The sequence below is a fragment of the Primulina eburnea genome, unplaced genomic scaffold (genome assembly GCF_022965805.1).
Source record: "Primulina eburnea isolate SZY01 unplaced genomic scaffold, ASM2296580v1 ctg567_ERROPOS1600000+, whole genome shotgun sequence".
NCBI classification, from domain to species: Eukaryota; Viridiplantae; Streptophyta; class Magnoliopsida; order Lamiales; family Gesneriaceae; genus Primulina; species Primulina eburnea.
Genome location: NW_027331355.1, coordinates 873,812 through 889,505, shown reverse-complemented (window position 1 = coordinate 889,505; position 15,694 = coordinate 873,812). Strand labels below are relative to the sequence as shown.

Below are 15,694 nucleotides of genomic sequence, written 5' to 3'. Positions count from 1 at the left end.
GACTTAAACACACACAAAATTAGAATTTTTAATGCTCATATTCAAGCACTAAAACTCAAACACTATATCTTTTTTTTTCCTTTTTGTTTTTTGTTATTGATCGATCTCACTTTTTTTATTGATCGATCCTTTTTTTTAAAAAAAATTTATCTCCCTTTTTTTTAATCGAAAACAATCTCCTTTTTTTTTTTTTTACAAATTGCACGACAAGACGAATAAATAGAATTCTTGCAACATAACGAAAAACACGAATAATAGACGAAGAAGACCTGATAAATAAAACGAGATAACTTACTTGTTTCAAAACTATCAAATGATATAATCGTAGCAAGCCATAGCTCTGATACCGAATGATGTGAATCTGGTTATGTATGAAAGGCAAACACAAGCTAGACCAAATCACGCCCTCAATTCAATTAACAAAAAGAATTTTTGTGACCCCCGATCTTTAACTTTTAAACCAGCAACATGATATTCACCGATAAACGATGTGTTTTAGTAACCAATAACATAAATAAGAACAATTGATCTCAGGGCAACCTTCAAAAAATTCGTTTTTGACAATCCTCGTGAAGAACAATCGACAAATGCCACAAAATATGAAATTTTGATAAATTAGATTTTAGGAACAAGCATAAAGGTGTAAACAAAGTCAAAGCTTTTTGAAGATAAAATTATTTTCAAATATATGATAAAACTCAATAATGTTCAAAATTCTTAATCATAAGGTTTATGCAACTTTGTTTAAATTAAAAAAGATAACAATTCATGTAAAAATGTCAAGCTAGGGTTTCTATCTTAAAATCTGCAATGCGGCGCACCAAGATGCTTATTTTGGAGCGTTGGGGCGCCCAGGTTGCGCACATGGTGCACTGGGACGCCTCTGTTTGGGCGCTTGGGTGTGCGCTGGTGTCCAGGGTCAGTTTGCACTCGAATGCTTGGTTGCTCGACACAATTCCATGAAATGCTTCATTGAATCTTGTTGCTTGAACACTATTGATTCTTCATCTTCAATTACATTTAAGCTTATACGATCCAGACAACAACGCTTCTTGAAACTCTTTCCAAAAGTTAGCTCGTAATGTCCGGTCATATTCATATCAGAATTTGTTGAGTTTTTGCATGCAATTCACATGGTTCGTTAAATTATGTCGCTTATTTTTATCTTTTGAACAGAAGCAATAGGCTAAGCAAGACCAGGTGACCTAGAAAATAAATAAATAAAAATAAACTCGTAATAATGAAGCCTAATTATTCGCTACACCCATATACCTATTTTTTATTTTAAAAAATAAGTTGGAAAAAAAATTAAGTTTAAAATCGTTTTTTAAATTTAATGAAAAGACATTTTAGGTTTAACAAAAGTAACTTTACGAATAAAGTAATATAACCATGATTCTAAAATCAACGATATGGACTCATAATCGAATTGCATAGACACGGTCCCGTTTCGGTTTCAGTTTCGGTTTCGGTTTTTAACGACTTTCATCTTTTGTTTAGTTATAGCTAAAATCGATTTGAATCAAAATTTATTTTTTAAAATATTAAGAGTCAAGAAAAAAAATTGTACGACGTTTAGAAGATAATTAAAATTTGATTATTGGATAAATTATATTATAAAATATTATGAAGATTTATTTTTTTAATAAATAAAAGAAAAAAGGTAAAGTTCGTAAGTTAGTTATATAAACTTAACCGTCTATACATATAAAAAATTAAAATTTAAAATTACTTTATAATTTCAACAACAATTTTAGATAAATTCAATTACAATTCGGATTTCTAATTTTTAGGAATTGGAATTTGGAACTAAACAAAGAGAATTATGTTCCAGTTCCAATTTCGACTCCAATCCCGAGAATAGTTTGCAGCCACAACTAGCGGTGACCAATTTCGACTCTAATTTTTAGGAATTGGAATTTGGAACTAAACAAAGAGAATTGTGTTTCTTGATTCGTACAAAACATTCGGTTAACCAATAATTACATTTTGAAATTTTTTATTAGACTTTACTTATAATATGTATTTAATTTTTTTATATTTAATACTAGAGTGGATCTCATGTGAAACCGTCTCAACCCTACCCATATTCAAAATAAAAAATAATACTCTTGGCATAAAAAGTAATATTTTTTCATGGATGACCCAAATAAAATATCCGTCTCACAAATACGATCCGTGAGACTGTCTCACATAAGTTTTTGCCTTAATACTATACATAACTTAATTCCTTTAGGCAAAATTTATAAAATGTATTCAATGTTTTTATATTTAATATTGTGCGTAAGTTTTGTAATTAAGATTGATAACTGATGTCAGGTAAGAGAGTTTTGAAATTCATCAATAGAAGCGAACCTCCATTTCTTTAGACAAAATGTGTTTTATTATAATAAAAATATCATACTTCAATTATTAATTTCATATAAATTATTTATTTTCTATTTAAAAAAAATCGATTATTGACCGAAATAACTGATTTTAATTATGTTTAGCTAATTAGTTTTTATTTAGAAATTCGGTTAAGTTCAATTAGCCTAAAAATGTTCGGTTAAATCAATTTCAGTTCAGTCGGTAACCAAAGTAATAGAATACTCATCCCTACACAACATAGTACACAAAAACCCCACCACCTCTTAACCTAAAAAAATCAACTGATTGACCAACCAGGTTGATCGGATTAGGGAAATAGGCTAATTTTAAATATGAAAATTATATTTTTTAAGTAAATCAAATGAGATTTAAGGAATTTTTCAAGGATAGAGAACCAGAAAGCTATTTGTTCTATGAAATCCAACCAACGTTACCAGGATATACCATAGATTACTAGTTCGAGTAACAACAAAAATAAGCAGTTGTACTGGCTAAAAGTCAGAACTTTTGAATTGCATAGTTAACCATTATATATTCAACTTGTGACGAATCAAGAAACACAAACACTGGCATCAAAACAAAGGAACGCCTGACTTTAAATCTGCAGTTATTTTTAAGAGGGGATTGGTAAAGCAAAAAATATCACCCCTTCGCCTCACCTAAAACGGCTCTAACCGGCAGATACAGACAACTCAAAGAGCCTAGTTCGCGACAGCCTGCTTCACTCGCCTGAAAGTCGCTAGCTAATAGTTTCACTGGTAGGTACTTGAAAAAGTGGCCTCCCAACACCAAGAAAAACAGAGATGTGATATAAGAATGAAATTTCAACAATCCAATTGGAAAGTAGATGTAGATCCCCAGATGGTGTGATATCAAATCTTTAGATCATCTGACATTGCTGACGGTATACAATGTGTTGCAAGGATGTCCAAAGTTGCCGCTTTAGCAGTCTTTGTTTGGAGGACGACAATCTGCTCAAAATATTATTGCGTTAAAATATACTGCAACAGGATATATAAATTGACATAGTACACCAACACTACAAAAGAACAAAGAGATCCACCTGCTGGTATTCCAAATCAAATTTCAAGAATTCATCATTGCTGCTTTCTACCATTCTGGCTAAGCTTTTCAAATTCTTCACAGGTTGACCATCAAAAGCAAGAACCTAACAAGACACGAAACATAATGAATAATAATCAAGGAATAGGCAAGATGACAAATTACTTGCAGCGATTGAACTCCTAGAATGAGTTAACTGTCATCAAACCACAAACCTGAGTATTGACAATATCTTCATACCCAATGTTGATGTCAGCAACAAGCACCTTAAATAATTTTGCAATAACAAAGAAGCAAGGGTGAGAAACACTCTTCTTAGAAAAAATACAAATGGTTTCTGTATTATAGTGATGTGGCGCACCTGAGAAACCACAACAATTTGTTCATCTGGAGATTGAGGCATTTCATGCAAGAGTTTGTCCAGTAACTTGACTGGAGCTTCATACTCATAATCCTTTCCGTACTGGAAGTTCCGAAGAAATAAGTGAGAACAAATCTAAATGACTGACTATATTTATTTGTTTCATATATTAAAATAACATATAAAATTGTAATCAGCGTTAATGAAAAAATAGAATAGACATTGGAATCTTGAGTATCATGGGTATATGCAAACTTCACAGCCAAAGAGAGAAACAAATAAAGTTTTAGCATTAAGCAAGTAGACAAGATTTTTTTTGGCATAGAACACAAGATCTCCAAATTTAGGAGTCAATAGAAATGGATCTCAAGAGGAATTATATAGAAACTAAACATGGAAGCTGTCAAACACCAAGCTGAAAATCAACAAGAATACCTCTTCAAAACGAAAGAGGGACAAATTTAAGCATTAAGATAGAACACATTGAAGAAAAATAAATCAAGGGAGAGGAAGGTGGTGAAGGAAAGGGAATTCTTCATTTGATGGCTAGAACCTTGACAAACAATGCAAAGTCAGACAAGTTCCAGAGCCAAAAAAGCCATGCCAATTATGAAATATTTTGATGCTTGAGTGATCATTAGCTGCTAGACAAAAAGCCTGCCAACACAGATAAGACACTAGGGCTGGCAATCAAAATCTGTACCACTACGACACAGCTAACCCTTGCTTCTGAAGCACATACCCATTATCATAAGAAATCAACCCAAAGGGGAAAAGAAAAGGTAAACATTACTTTGAAAAGAGCAGTTTTGAAAGACATCAAATTAAAAAGTAAAAGGATAGTAGTCCATGATTAATATCTGGTACAGATGCTATCCCACTGGAGTTCAAATTTACATAGCTCAAATATCATGTTTCTCACGTTTGCGTAAGTTAAAATTATGGGAAACGACAAAATTTTATAGGTGTACAGCACAATCCATATTGCATTAAAGACACTTCTAGTTGCTGTGAACTTAAGATGTCAGAAGCTCAAAATGACATTTACATTGCATATATAGAATCAGGAGAACCTGAAGGCTGTAACAAACATGGAATACTCACCTCAGAACGAAAATATGGAACAGAAACAGTAGTAAAAACAAATCCAGCAATGATGTAATAAGAGGGAGGTCTTCCCTTGTTGTGAGCTGGAATCAACCTTCTATGAGCACCAAGCTTAATATTGAATTTGAAAATTTCAGAATTACGAAGAACTTTAATCGAGGCACTATCTTCGGTGTATTTCTGGGACACAAGGTAGCTGAAACCAATACGCTCTCCATGCCTAAATGGAACTGCAAGAGACCAAAAGTAATATAAGGAGCATCATCAATTGAAGAAATGTCACAACAATCACAACAAATACGAGACAAGCTTGGGGTTTTTGTAAATCAAGTACAGAATGAAGTACCCAATAGAGAAACATATATGTGGCAAGGGAATATAAGTAATACTGCTTTGACTACTCCCTTGCATTGATTCCCCAGGGTGGGGAAGAGGGCATAATTCAGACAAATTGCATGTTTGCCCAAGCATGTTCAAGTAGTTAAGTCAAAGGGACACATGAAATTTACCTGATACTTTGAGAAAACAAGAATAGCATAACAGGAGTCATATTTCGGCAGACGCCGATATGCAAAAAGTCACATTCAAGACCCACCACAAGACACGGTAACGAGACATTGTAGCCATGACATCTGATAGCAATTATTTGCATTAACCATTGATATGCATACAGACCGGCCACCTCACTCTCAGTTGAAAATGATTTTCAGAAATGCAACATATTATACTACACGAGATATGCATACTGCAGAGGTCTAGTCACCATCAGTTATTCACAGTGACATTAAATAGAATTTTATGAACTTTCCTCCTTGATGGAGCTCAATTCTCCATTCAATGTCAAGCATGAAAATTTCAACATTAAGTTTCTTGAGAATAATTGATCACCAAAGATAACTTCATAAAAGAAGCACATGATTAAGCACAAAGATGAAATGTTAGCATTTTACATGTCATTATGTAAGGGCCACTAGAAACTGTTCTCTGGATCTTACCGGTTCCATCATTCGCAATGTCAACTCCATCAAAGCTGAGAATGATATCTGATGGCTTCAAAACCTTGAATTCTGGAGCAGTGGGATCAATTCTTCTTATACGAACACCCTTCTGATCAGATTTCATCCCCATGGACAACCGCAAGTCCGGATTTTCCATCTTTTGCCACTCAACCCCAAGAATAGGGAAACCTAACACATAGCACTCAAATAATTCAGGTAATATATTCTCAAGAAAAATTCAAGTGCGAGATATATCTGCTAATCATTTCACATCAACGTCATCTATGCATGTAAGATGATGAACTCAATCTTAATTCTTAAGTCAATGATAACCACGGAGAGCTTATTCAAGTATCCAAGTCGGATAAATTAAATAATTACCCTAATACCAATACTGGTTTTAAGACTGGGGGAACAGAAAAGTTAGTTGTGAGAGAGCACATTATTTTAGATATGTAGGAATCAGAATCATGGAATGCATATTCAAGTCGCAATTATGTCAACTTGTCTTCTTGAATCTCACACAAGCACCTTGACATTCTACAATTTCTCTGTAATGCGTCAACCATTTCTTCTAGGTATAGAATATAAATCCTATACAATACAATATAAATCAACTTGTTCACTTAACAACCCATGAAAACCTGCAAGTCAAACGCAAAAAAACAGGAGAGATTGAAATGAAATAAGTGAGGTAATCTCAGTGAATGATACGGGCGGCATAGATAGTGAGGTCTTGAAGAAACAAAGGCCCATGATCCGCAATACGTGTACTCTAGGAGAAAGTTAGGAAAGCCACGTGGGGGGAGTAGCAGGAGCAAAGTGAGAGAAGAGAAATTTTTATCATATCAGTACAAAACTCCAAATTATATTTCTGTAATTGCTTCTTAAATTTTATCGGCTCGGGTGTATTCTATTAAATTGGTCCGATCTGCCGGATAGCCTGAGCAAGAGTCATGGCATCTACGAGATCAGAAGTAAGGTTTGAGGCACTGGAAAATTCGGTGCTGGGTTTGAAGGAAGAGTTCCTCGGGATGCAAGGAAATGTGGGAGCAGATATATCCGAACTGAGAGGAGGGGTCAAGGAATTGCAAGGAAACATAGCCAATCCCAACAAAGCAGTGGGTGAAATATCGGAAATTAAAGTGTTCCTGGCCAAGCTTACAAAACAGTCCATTCACGAGGAGTTGCCCCATTCTGAAGGAAATGAAGAAGGAGGCGAATCACAAATGGGTTGAAAGGAAGATGGTAGCTGGAGGTTCTTTGTTAATAAAGGCTATCTGCAGGGGTGAGTGATTCAGCTTAGCACCAGCCCGTATTCTAGCCATGTGATCCTTGTTAAAAAGAAAGATGGTAGCTGGAGGTTCTTTGTGGACTATCGGGGCCCTAAATGACATAATTCTGGCTGATAAATATCCTATTCCAGTGGTGGATGAGTTGTTGGATGAATTGTATGGGGCAAGGCATTTTTCCAAGCTTGATTTGCAATCCGGATATCACCAGATCCATGTACGAAACGAGGATGTCTCTAAAACAGCTTTTAGGACACACTCGGGGCATTAAGAGTTCCTTGTGATGTCATTTGGGCTAAAAAATGTACCGGCAACCTTTCAGATGATGATGAATGAGGTACTTCGCCCATACTTAAGAAAATTTGTGTTAGTGTTTTTTGATGATATATTAATCTACAGTGTTACGCGGGAAGATCATTTGAGGCATCTTGGCATCATATTGACAGTTTTGAGCCAACATCAGTTAGTGTTGAATCGAAAGAAATGTCCATTTGGGCTAAAAGTGGAATATTTGGGACATACAATCTCCGGGTAAGGAGTGTCAATGGATGATAAAAAAAATCGAGAGTGTGCAGAAATGGCCTACGCCTCTAAATGTTAAGGGCATTCGAGGGTTTATGTGATTAACCAAATATTACAGAATGTTCACAAAGGGATATGGGATGATAGCCAAACCTTTAAATAAACTTTTGAGGAAGAATAATTTCAAATGGAATTTAGAAGCGCAGAGGTTTGAGCAGCTAAAAACAGCTATTAGCACAGCCCCGCTTTTGCGGTTACCTGATTTCAATAAAAAAACTTGTGATGGTGTGATGTTTCAGGAAAGGGGATAGGAGCAATTCTGTCTCAAGAGGGGAGGCCCATTGCATATTATAGTAAGGCTTTGGCAGCTCGGGCCTTAGCTAAATCTACTTCTGAGGAGTTGATGTCTCTGATAATGGCAATCCAACGTTGGAGGCCGTATCTATTAGGAAAGAAATTCACAATTATGACTAACTACAAGTCTTCAAAGAGCCTATTACAGTAGAAGATTAATTGTAAGGTCTAAGAAATTCGAACTACGTAACATGACTGCATTCAATCTAGGGTTTTGCTAAAATATGTGCTTAATTATTTTTAATGCATTAAATACATGATCATGGCATGGATAGGTATTTTATTTCATGGATGTTGAGATTTCATGTATTAGGACTTTTAGCAGTATTTCTCGCTCGAACGAGGAACGGAAACCGGAGACAGATAGAGAAAAATATTTTTATTAAATAATTATTTTTAATTTTTTAATATATGATGTATATATGTGTGATTTTTAAATAATGGGCCTTGGTAGGGTATTTTTACTCATCGATTCATAAACCGGTATGTAATTTTTAGCAGAACAAACATACTTAAATGAAATATTTTGCGATGGTGTTTTGGGCTTAATGAACCTACTTTAAGTTATATTGAGCCTAAACTCTTACTCCTAATTATTTTTAACTAAACTCCTACTCCTCCTAATTATTTTTAATTAAAGGGCCCCATCATACAATCTTATTATAACAAACCCTACCCCAAAACCCTAATCCCCTCACTCATTGCACTCGGTCGCCCCTCCCAAGTCCCAGCAGCAGCAGCTCGTGGCAATTCAGCAGCCATTGTGCTTGGTTTTCTCAAAAATAATTCATAAGAACTCTTCCCCATCCCTTCGGTGCCCGTTCTACGCAATTGTATCGAGGTTTCGAGCGTAAATACCCGATACCTCCATTTTCTCTTCTTTCACACCATAATACGAGTTTTTGATTGATTGTGCATGATTTATTGTCGTTCTAATGTTTTATGTGAGTTTCGAATGCAAGTTCATGGAGAAAACCGATTTTTATGAATTGATTCTCATGTTTTTGACTCTTGTTGCAAGGGGCTGGCAGGATTGATGGGTAGAAGGCTCAAACATGTCTAGTTGAAGGTGCATAGGCATAAGGAACAAATCGAGAACGGGTTGTGTGAGAGTTGCAATTGGATCTTTATGTTTTGGGCTAGGAGGGGGTTCGATCGAGGGATGGGTGAAGGTGGCTGTGTGCAGGCCTGCTCCAAGCCGTGGTTCAGACAGTGGAGAGTCTGAGTCAGGGTCCTGGGAGGTCAGCCGTCAGTGCTAGGCTGGTTCGAAGGGTTAGGGGCAAGTCGTGGCGATTAAGCGTGTGGACGCGTGGGAAGCTTGATCGGGCGATGCTGCGTTCTTGTGTGCATGGCTCGTTGCGGGTAGTCCAGTCAGGTGCACCTGGGTGTGGTCATGGTCCTAGGGTGGCTGGCTAAGGTCTGGACGTGTTGGTTCGGGCCTAGGATCGAATAGGGTGGTCAAGAGGGGCGCTAGGGTTCAGATATGTTACGCAGAAATTTTCCAGCCACTGTTCGGTCATTTTCGAGGGTCTATGGTGGTCTGAAACAAGTGGTTCAAGGGCCGGTCATGTAGGTTCAAGTCATGGTTTAAGTTTAGAAAGTTTTGGTTGAGTTTCGGGTTAAAACCGGGACCCTGATCCAAGTTTTAAAACGAATTATAGAAGTTCTTGCATGGGCTCGAGTTTACCTCTAAGAAATGATTTTAAATATGTTTTGAGGTGTTTTAATAAGTCTGGTTTACTTCGGGTCGAAATTTTGAGGTCCAGAGGTAAAATGGTCAATCAGGGTTTCAAGGGACAAAATGGTCATTTTGCACCCGCGTCGAGTCAGCATTCCTGGCAGCGCCCTGATCACCAAAATCGTATGTTTTAAATGTTTATGCTTATTATGAATATGAAAATATGATGCATGCTTGGTTTAAGAAATTGTACGTATATGCATGATTTTCATATGTGATAAATACGATGACATGTTTTGAAGGAAGGGAGTTGGTTGTAACTTATACGAACACGAACATGTAAGGCCAAGGCTCGGTGGATGGGTAAAACTATCGCTATGTCTCCGCCGTCGGGTACCGCGGTTATACGTAAATGGATCCATCGAATTAGAGCTGATACAAAAGTCACAACTAATGAACTGAATTCAATAAAAGAAAATGAAGATGTATATGTGGATATGATGTGATATGTTATGGATATGTTTATGCTTTGACATGTTATGTTTAAGTTCATGCTTTTAAGATCATGAAATGTATTTTAATTACAGTACGTTTCACTATTGCATGTTATGTATACGTACTTGCTATCACGGTTCAGGTGTGTTGAGTCTTTAGACTCACTAGGTGTGAATGATGCAGATGTGCATGTTGATGCGAAGACTGGAGGCGCCGAAGACTTGAGTAGGCGGAGCTGGGTGTGTGCACGTTAACCCGAGGACTATACGTTTTTTGCATTATATGTTTATGAGTCAGGATTGAAACATTTTTATTTTTATACATTTTCATCTTTATTGCGTTGATGATTTAGAAGGATTTTGGATGTTACATTTGAGCTCCTTTAAAACCATAGTTTAGGAATTTGACGATATTAAAATTATTTACCTGCAGTATTTTTCTCTGGTAGTAAATAATCTATTAAAATGCATGTGTTGATTGTAATTTTCGAAAATAGCTTACAAAAAGAAAACTCAGTAGTAGATGTTTCATTAAAAGCTGATGCATCGTGCAGCATGGGTCAGGATGTGAATTGACAATTCTGTCCGGTATGGCTGGAATGGGAAGAACTCAAATTGGAGGTAGAATGTGATCCCATGTTGTAAGAAGTTATTAAAGACATCAGAGAAGGAATTGGTAACCATGCTTTTTACTCAATGGCTAATGTGCGGTTGACCGTGTGGTCATTACACAGAATTCTGTATGGGTGCCTAAGTTGATTGAAAAGTTCCATGTTACACCTATGGGAGGCCATTCTGGGGCTTTCCGAACCTTGAAAAAATTTGCTAATAGTTTCTATTGGCCGGGAATGCGGAATAATGTGTGTACAAATTTGTGTCTGAGTGTGACATTTGCCAACAACAAAAATATATGGCTAAGTCACCGGCTGTTTTGTTACAAGCACTACCTGTACCAGAGGCAATTTGGGACGATTTGGCAATGGACTTCATTACAAGGCTGCCTAAGTCCAAAGGTTTCGAGATAATCATGGTGGTGGTGGATACTCTCTAAGACAGACTTCATACAGCAAGAGGAGCGGCTAAAGTGTTTGTAAAGGAGGTGGTGCGATTGCACGATATTCCCAAGACGATTGTTAGTGACAGGGACAGTGTGTTTTTGAGTCATTTATGGTCGGAGTTGTTCAGCTTACAGGGGATCGAACTCAAAATGAGTTATGCATATCATTCGGAAACCGATGGACAATCTGAAGTTCTTATTTGGAGACTTGTCTGAGATGCTTCGCATTGGAGCAACCTAAGGGATCGGCATAATGGATTCTGTGGGCATGATATTAGTATAACATCACTTTCCACTCTTCCACAGGCATGACACCTTTTGAGGCTGTATATGGAAGACAATCACCTAACCTAATTCAATATCTACCAGGAGAAACATCGGTGGCTGTAGTTGCTCAAGATTTTCACGATAGAGATGAGTTGCTCTGACAGTTAAAATCTAATCTGCACCGAGCTGGCGAGCTCAATAGAGAATGATCAAGTATGCCCACAACCATTGAAATGATGTTTCTTTCCAAGTTGGGGATATGATTTTTCCGAAATTAAGGCCACGCCGAAAACAATCTGTTTGCAAGAGGGTATATCAGAAGTTAACTGCACGGTATTATGGACCCTTTAAATCTTGGCAATTGTAGGAAATGTTGCTTATAAGTTACAGCTACGTTGGGGTCAAGGGTGCATCCAGTTTTTCATGCGTCTTGTTTAAAGAAAGCATTGGGCAATAAGCAACAGGGTGAAGCAAAGCTGCCAGAAGGATTGGAGAAAGATCCAGCTATCACATATGAACCTGAAAGAATTCTAGCCAAACGGTTCAGGAAACGAGGGACAGAGCAAATATTACTACTCTCGGTTGGGCGCGGAGCAGAAAAGGCCACCTGGGAGGATGCAGATGTATTAATTACTCAATTTACCACAACCTTGAGGACAAGGTGGATTTCAAAGGGGGGGCTAATGATACGGGCATAGATTGTGTGGGCTTGAAGAAACAAAGGCCCGTGATCCAATATGTGAACTCTAGGAGAAAGGTAGGAGAGCCACATGGGGGGAGGGAGTAGTAGAAAAGGTGAGAGAGAAGAGAGAAGAATCATTTTGTTATTTTGTTATTGGAGTTGTAACTAGCAGTGGCTAGGGAGAATATTTGCGCAGAGATCATCTCTGGGGTTGTTTTCTTGTTATTTTCATCATATCAATACAAAAGTCCAAAGTATATTACTGTAATTGGTTCTTAAAATTCTATCGGCTCAGGTGAATTCCATCAATGAACTTACCAGTATATGATCCATTCTTCTCATAATCTTGTATAAAGTGCATGATGACCGGTGTCGGTATCACATAACCAATATTCTCCACATCTTCATGCTTGAGTGATTGAAATGCAATACCCACACAATTTCCCTTGTCATTAAAAGCAGGTCCACCGGAATTCCCAGAATTAATAGCAGCATCAATCTGCAAAACCACAATTTGAAATAAATTGGTATAATTCATTCCGACAGCTATTAATAATTGTGATTGAAACAGAAATGACCTACCTGTAACCCCAGAAGTTCAGTGGAGCCATGAACATAAGAAAGGATCTCTATCCGTGACACAACTCCACTTGTCACGGAGATAGTGTCACCTCCAATTGGATAACCTACAACTGTCACAGCATCTTGTAGTGCAGGCAAATTCCCAAATTGTACAGGTGAAACCCCTTCCCAGAATTCATCACCTTCCACTGTGAGCATGGCTGCATCATCGCATGCAAAATAACTTCATAAACTAATCCGATCTATTGTATATTTCTATACATGTATTTTATCCTTTTTTGTCATTTAACTGTAAGGTATTAGCTGCAAGTCACTGAAGCATATTAAAATTCCATAGGGAAAACAGTTATTTGAAAATTTCGTTTTCGCATATTAGCAGTAACAAGTTATCCACTTTTCCCTCTCGAGACCCTTTCATAGACCAGTTACCTACAAATCAAGAGGAATATACATATTTTTACACGCTTCTTTTCCAATTTAAACATCTTTTTCTACCAGAACTTTCTTTCTTTCATGTTTCTAGAAACAATGATAATGCATCTATCCAGGTTTTCTCATTCCAGATGGCCTTTAAGGCTCCTAATGTTAATATCAGGTACTCAACAGTGTCCATTATGACCATGTATAGGAAATACTGACATAGAATATGCGCCTCATCACAAAGGCCCAACAACATTTTGTAACTGAAAAGGCCAAATTGTTTACCTTGTTCATTAACTCAAGCGAAGTCATGAATGTTATACTCCATGCCCCAAGCATTCTTTATAATGTCCGGTCATAATCTACTTGGACAATAACAAATATAAATTTCTCCAAATTATAAGATTGGAATCTTCACGATTGAGGAGAAATCCCATCTAGACTAACATGAGCTCAGCAAGACCATCCACGTTGGTGAGAGTTATAACACTCATCACCAACTAAAAAAACGTGGAACTCACATGCCAAAAACACATTATATTAACACATATATTCTCTCACATTCATTTTAACATCAAGACTCATTATTTATGGATTTCAATGTCCACTCATCCATCTTTATTCTTATATACATTAAACAAATAATTTTAAATTATATTTACACCATTTAACTTATTATTCTTTAAAATAAATAATAATATTATTTTTAAAAAAAATTATTATTATTTAAAATTATTTCATCTCATTTTACGAGTAGAATTTATTTAAAAATAAAATTTTATTATAAATTTGAAATGAAGGAATACACGTAGGAAAAAATCACAATTGCATACAATAGCCATTGGAAATTTTACGTTTTTTCTATATAATTTCAGATTTTTTATTAATATACAGTTGGTACAAAAAAATTAAAAAGAAAAATACCATTGGTAGATGATTTTTTTAAGAAAATAAAAATAAAACAGAATTGGGGTGGGAGAAGCCGTCGTGGTGGGGTTCCCAAACACCCACAACGTGTTTGAACACCAATGTGGATGTCATAACATCAACTTCTTTCAAATTTTGTCACACGAGTTTTTGGATTTTTACAAGTAACACAACATAAAGTTTGCACTCAATTACAAAGAAATTATACAATGGCGAGAACACCAAAACACAAGACATATTTACCTTGGATTTACAGAGTTAGAAGAAAGAAATAATATTTTGGCACTTCTCCTTAAACTAAATTACTACAAACACAAGAAGTTTGTTTTCACTCTCGATTACCCAAAGGTAAATGAGACAACAGAGTGAACTAAACTCGAAAAGGCTCCAGCTGGAATTCTTTCACAAGGTCACAAGTAATTCACAACATCGACAAGTTCAATCACAATAAAATCAGGCTGGAACCAGATAGGTTGAGGAAACAATAACAATCAGCAAAACGAAAAGAATCTAACGATCAAATTTTATTGTAATAGTCAGCTTAAAAGTACATTAATCAACTTAAAATCAATTCCCCCTAGGAAAATATGATACATCACTCATCAATCAACAGAACAAATAGCAAGTCTCACCAATGTCACATTCCGTCCCTATGGCAAGCACGGTAGCCACATACTTAGTATCTGAGCCTCTCTTCTTCAACTTAACCTGTGTATAATGCTCCACAGAATGGGCATTGGTTAAAACTCTCCGCCCTTCAATAACAAACCCACTACTACTCGAGCTGTACTGCCTTTTCCTCTGCCATGGCAAAGAGAAATTTGGTTCCGTATGAACACAAAAGACCTTAACCACGGAGTCCATGGCGGGAACAACCCTAGCTACACTATCCGCGTTAATCAGCGCAGCTGACAATGATCCATTAGGGATAGGTGGAGTGGTTATTGCCAGGGTTTTTGAAGTAGCAGGAGGTTCGGGCTTCGGGATTTTTCTTGGGCGGCCTCGGCGTCGGAGGTGGTGTTGGGAGGCTTTGGGAGAACTAGGGTTGATGAGCTCCACATTGCTGACTGAAAATACAACGTCATTTTCGGAGGAGACTGCGGCGACGGAGGGAGATGAATCATTTCCGTTATCGAGTGCGTCGGCGACAGGCGGCCGGGATTCGGCGCCGCGACCGCGCTTCCTTTTTAATTTGGTTTCCTGGCACATGATGGAATTGTAAGCAGAATGGAGAGAATCTAATTAAAAGAATTGGAAATATCATTTTGGGCCCATATTTTGGGCTTAAGTAACATTTTGGGCTTTGTGTGAAACCCAATACTTTTTATTTCGAAATCAATACTATCTATAAATACATCTATAAATACGTGAGTTTGAATATTTAATTTACTTAGTTATCTTTTTACTCATCATTACTACATTAATGTTTTACTTATCTACTCTTTCACTCACCATTACTTCATTAATGTTTTATTTATTTATTTATGTGACTTTTCAATTTTCTATCTAAAAATTGATATT

At 36.6% G+C, this 15,694-nt stretch overlaps 1 protein-coding gene across 1 annotated transcript; it reads right to left on the bottom strand.

Moving 5' to 3' along the window:
* Window positions 1-2,858: 2,858 nt before the first annotated feature.
* Window positions 2,859-15,400, bottom strand: LOC140821439 (protease Do-like 9). The gene is made up of 9 exons (XM_073181935.1): window positions 14,806-15,400; window positions 12,827-13,026; window positions 12,563-12,743; window positions 5,896-6,087; window positions 4,898-5,130; window positions 3,794-3,895; window positions 3,648-3,698; window positions 3,434-3,538; window positions 2,859-3,341 (listed from the first exon to the last, which is right to left on the bottom strand). The coding sequence occupies exons 1-9, from the start codon at window positions 15,380-15,382 to the stop codon at window positions 3,243-3,245; spliced, it is 1,740 nt and encodes a 579-aa protein (XP_073038036.1). The 5' UTR covers window positions 15,383-15,400; the 3' UTR covers window positions 2,859-3,242.
* Window positions 15,401-15,694: the final 294 nt, after the last annotated feature.

What these genes read in the sequence shown, in the direction of transcription:
- LOC140821439 (XM_073181935.1), bottom strand. Translation starts at nt 15,382, where the DNA reads ATGTGCCAGGAAACCAAATTAAAAAGGAAGCGCGGTCGCGGCGCCGAA. An exon ending in GAAGAATGGATCATATACTG is followed by an intron (nt 6,088 to 12,562) that starts GTAAGTTCATTG and finishes GCTATGTGTTAG; the next exon opens with GTTTCCCTATTCTTGGGGTT. An exon ending in AAATTGTTGTGGTTTCTCAG is followed by an intron (nt 3,699 to 3,793) that starts GTGCGCCACATC and finishes AAATTATTTAAG; the next exon opens with GTGCTTGTTGCTGACATCAA.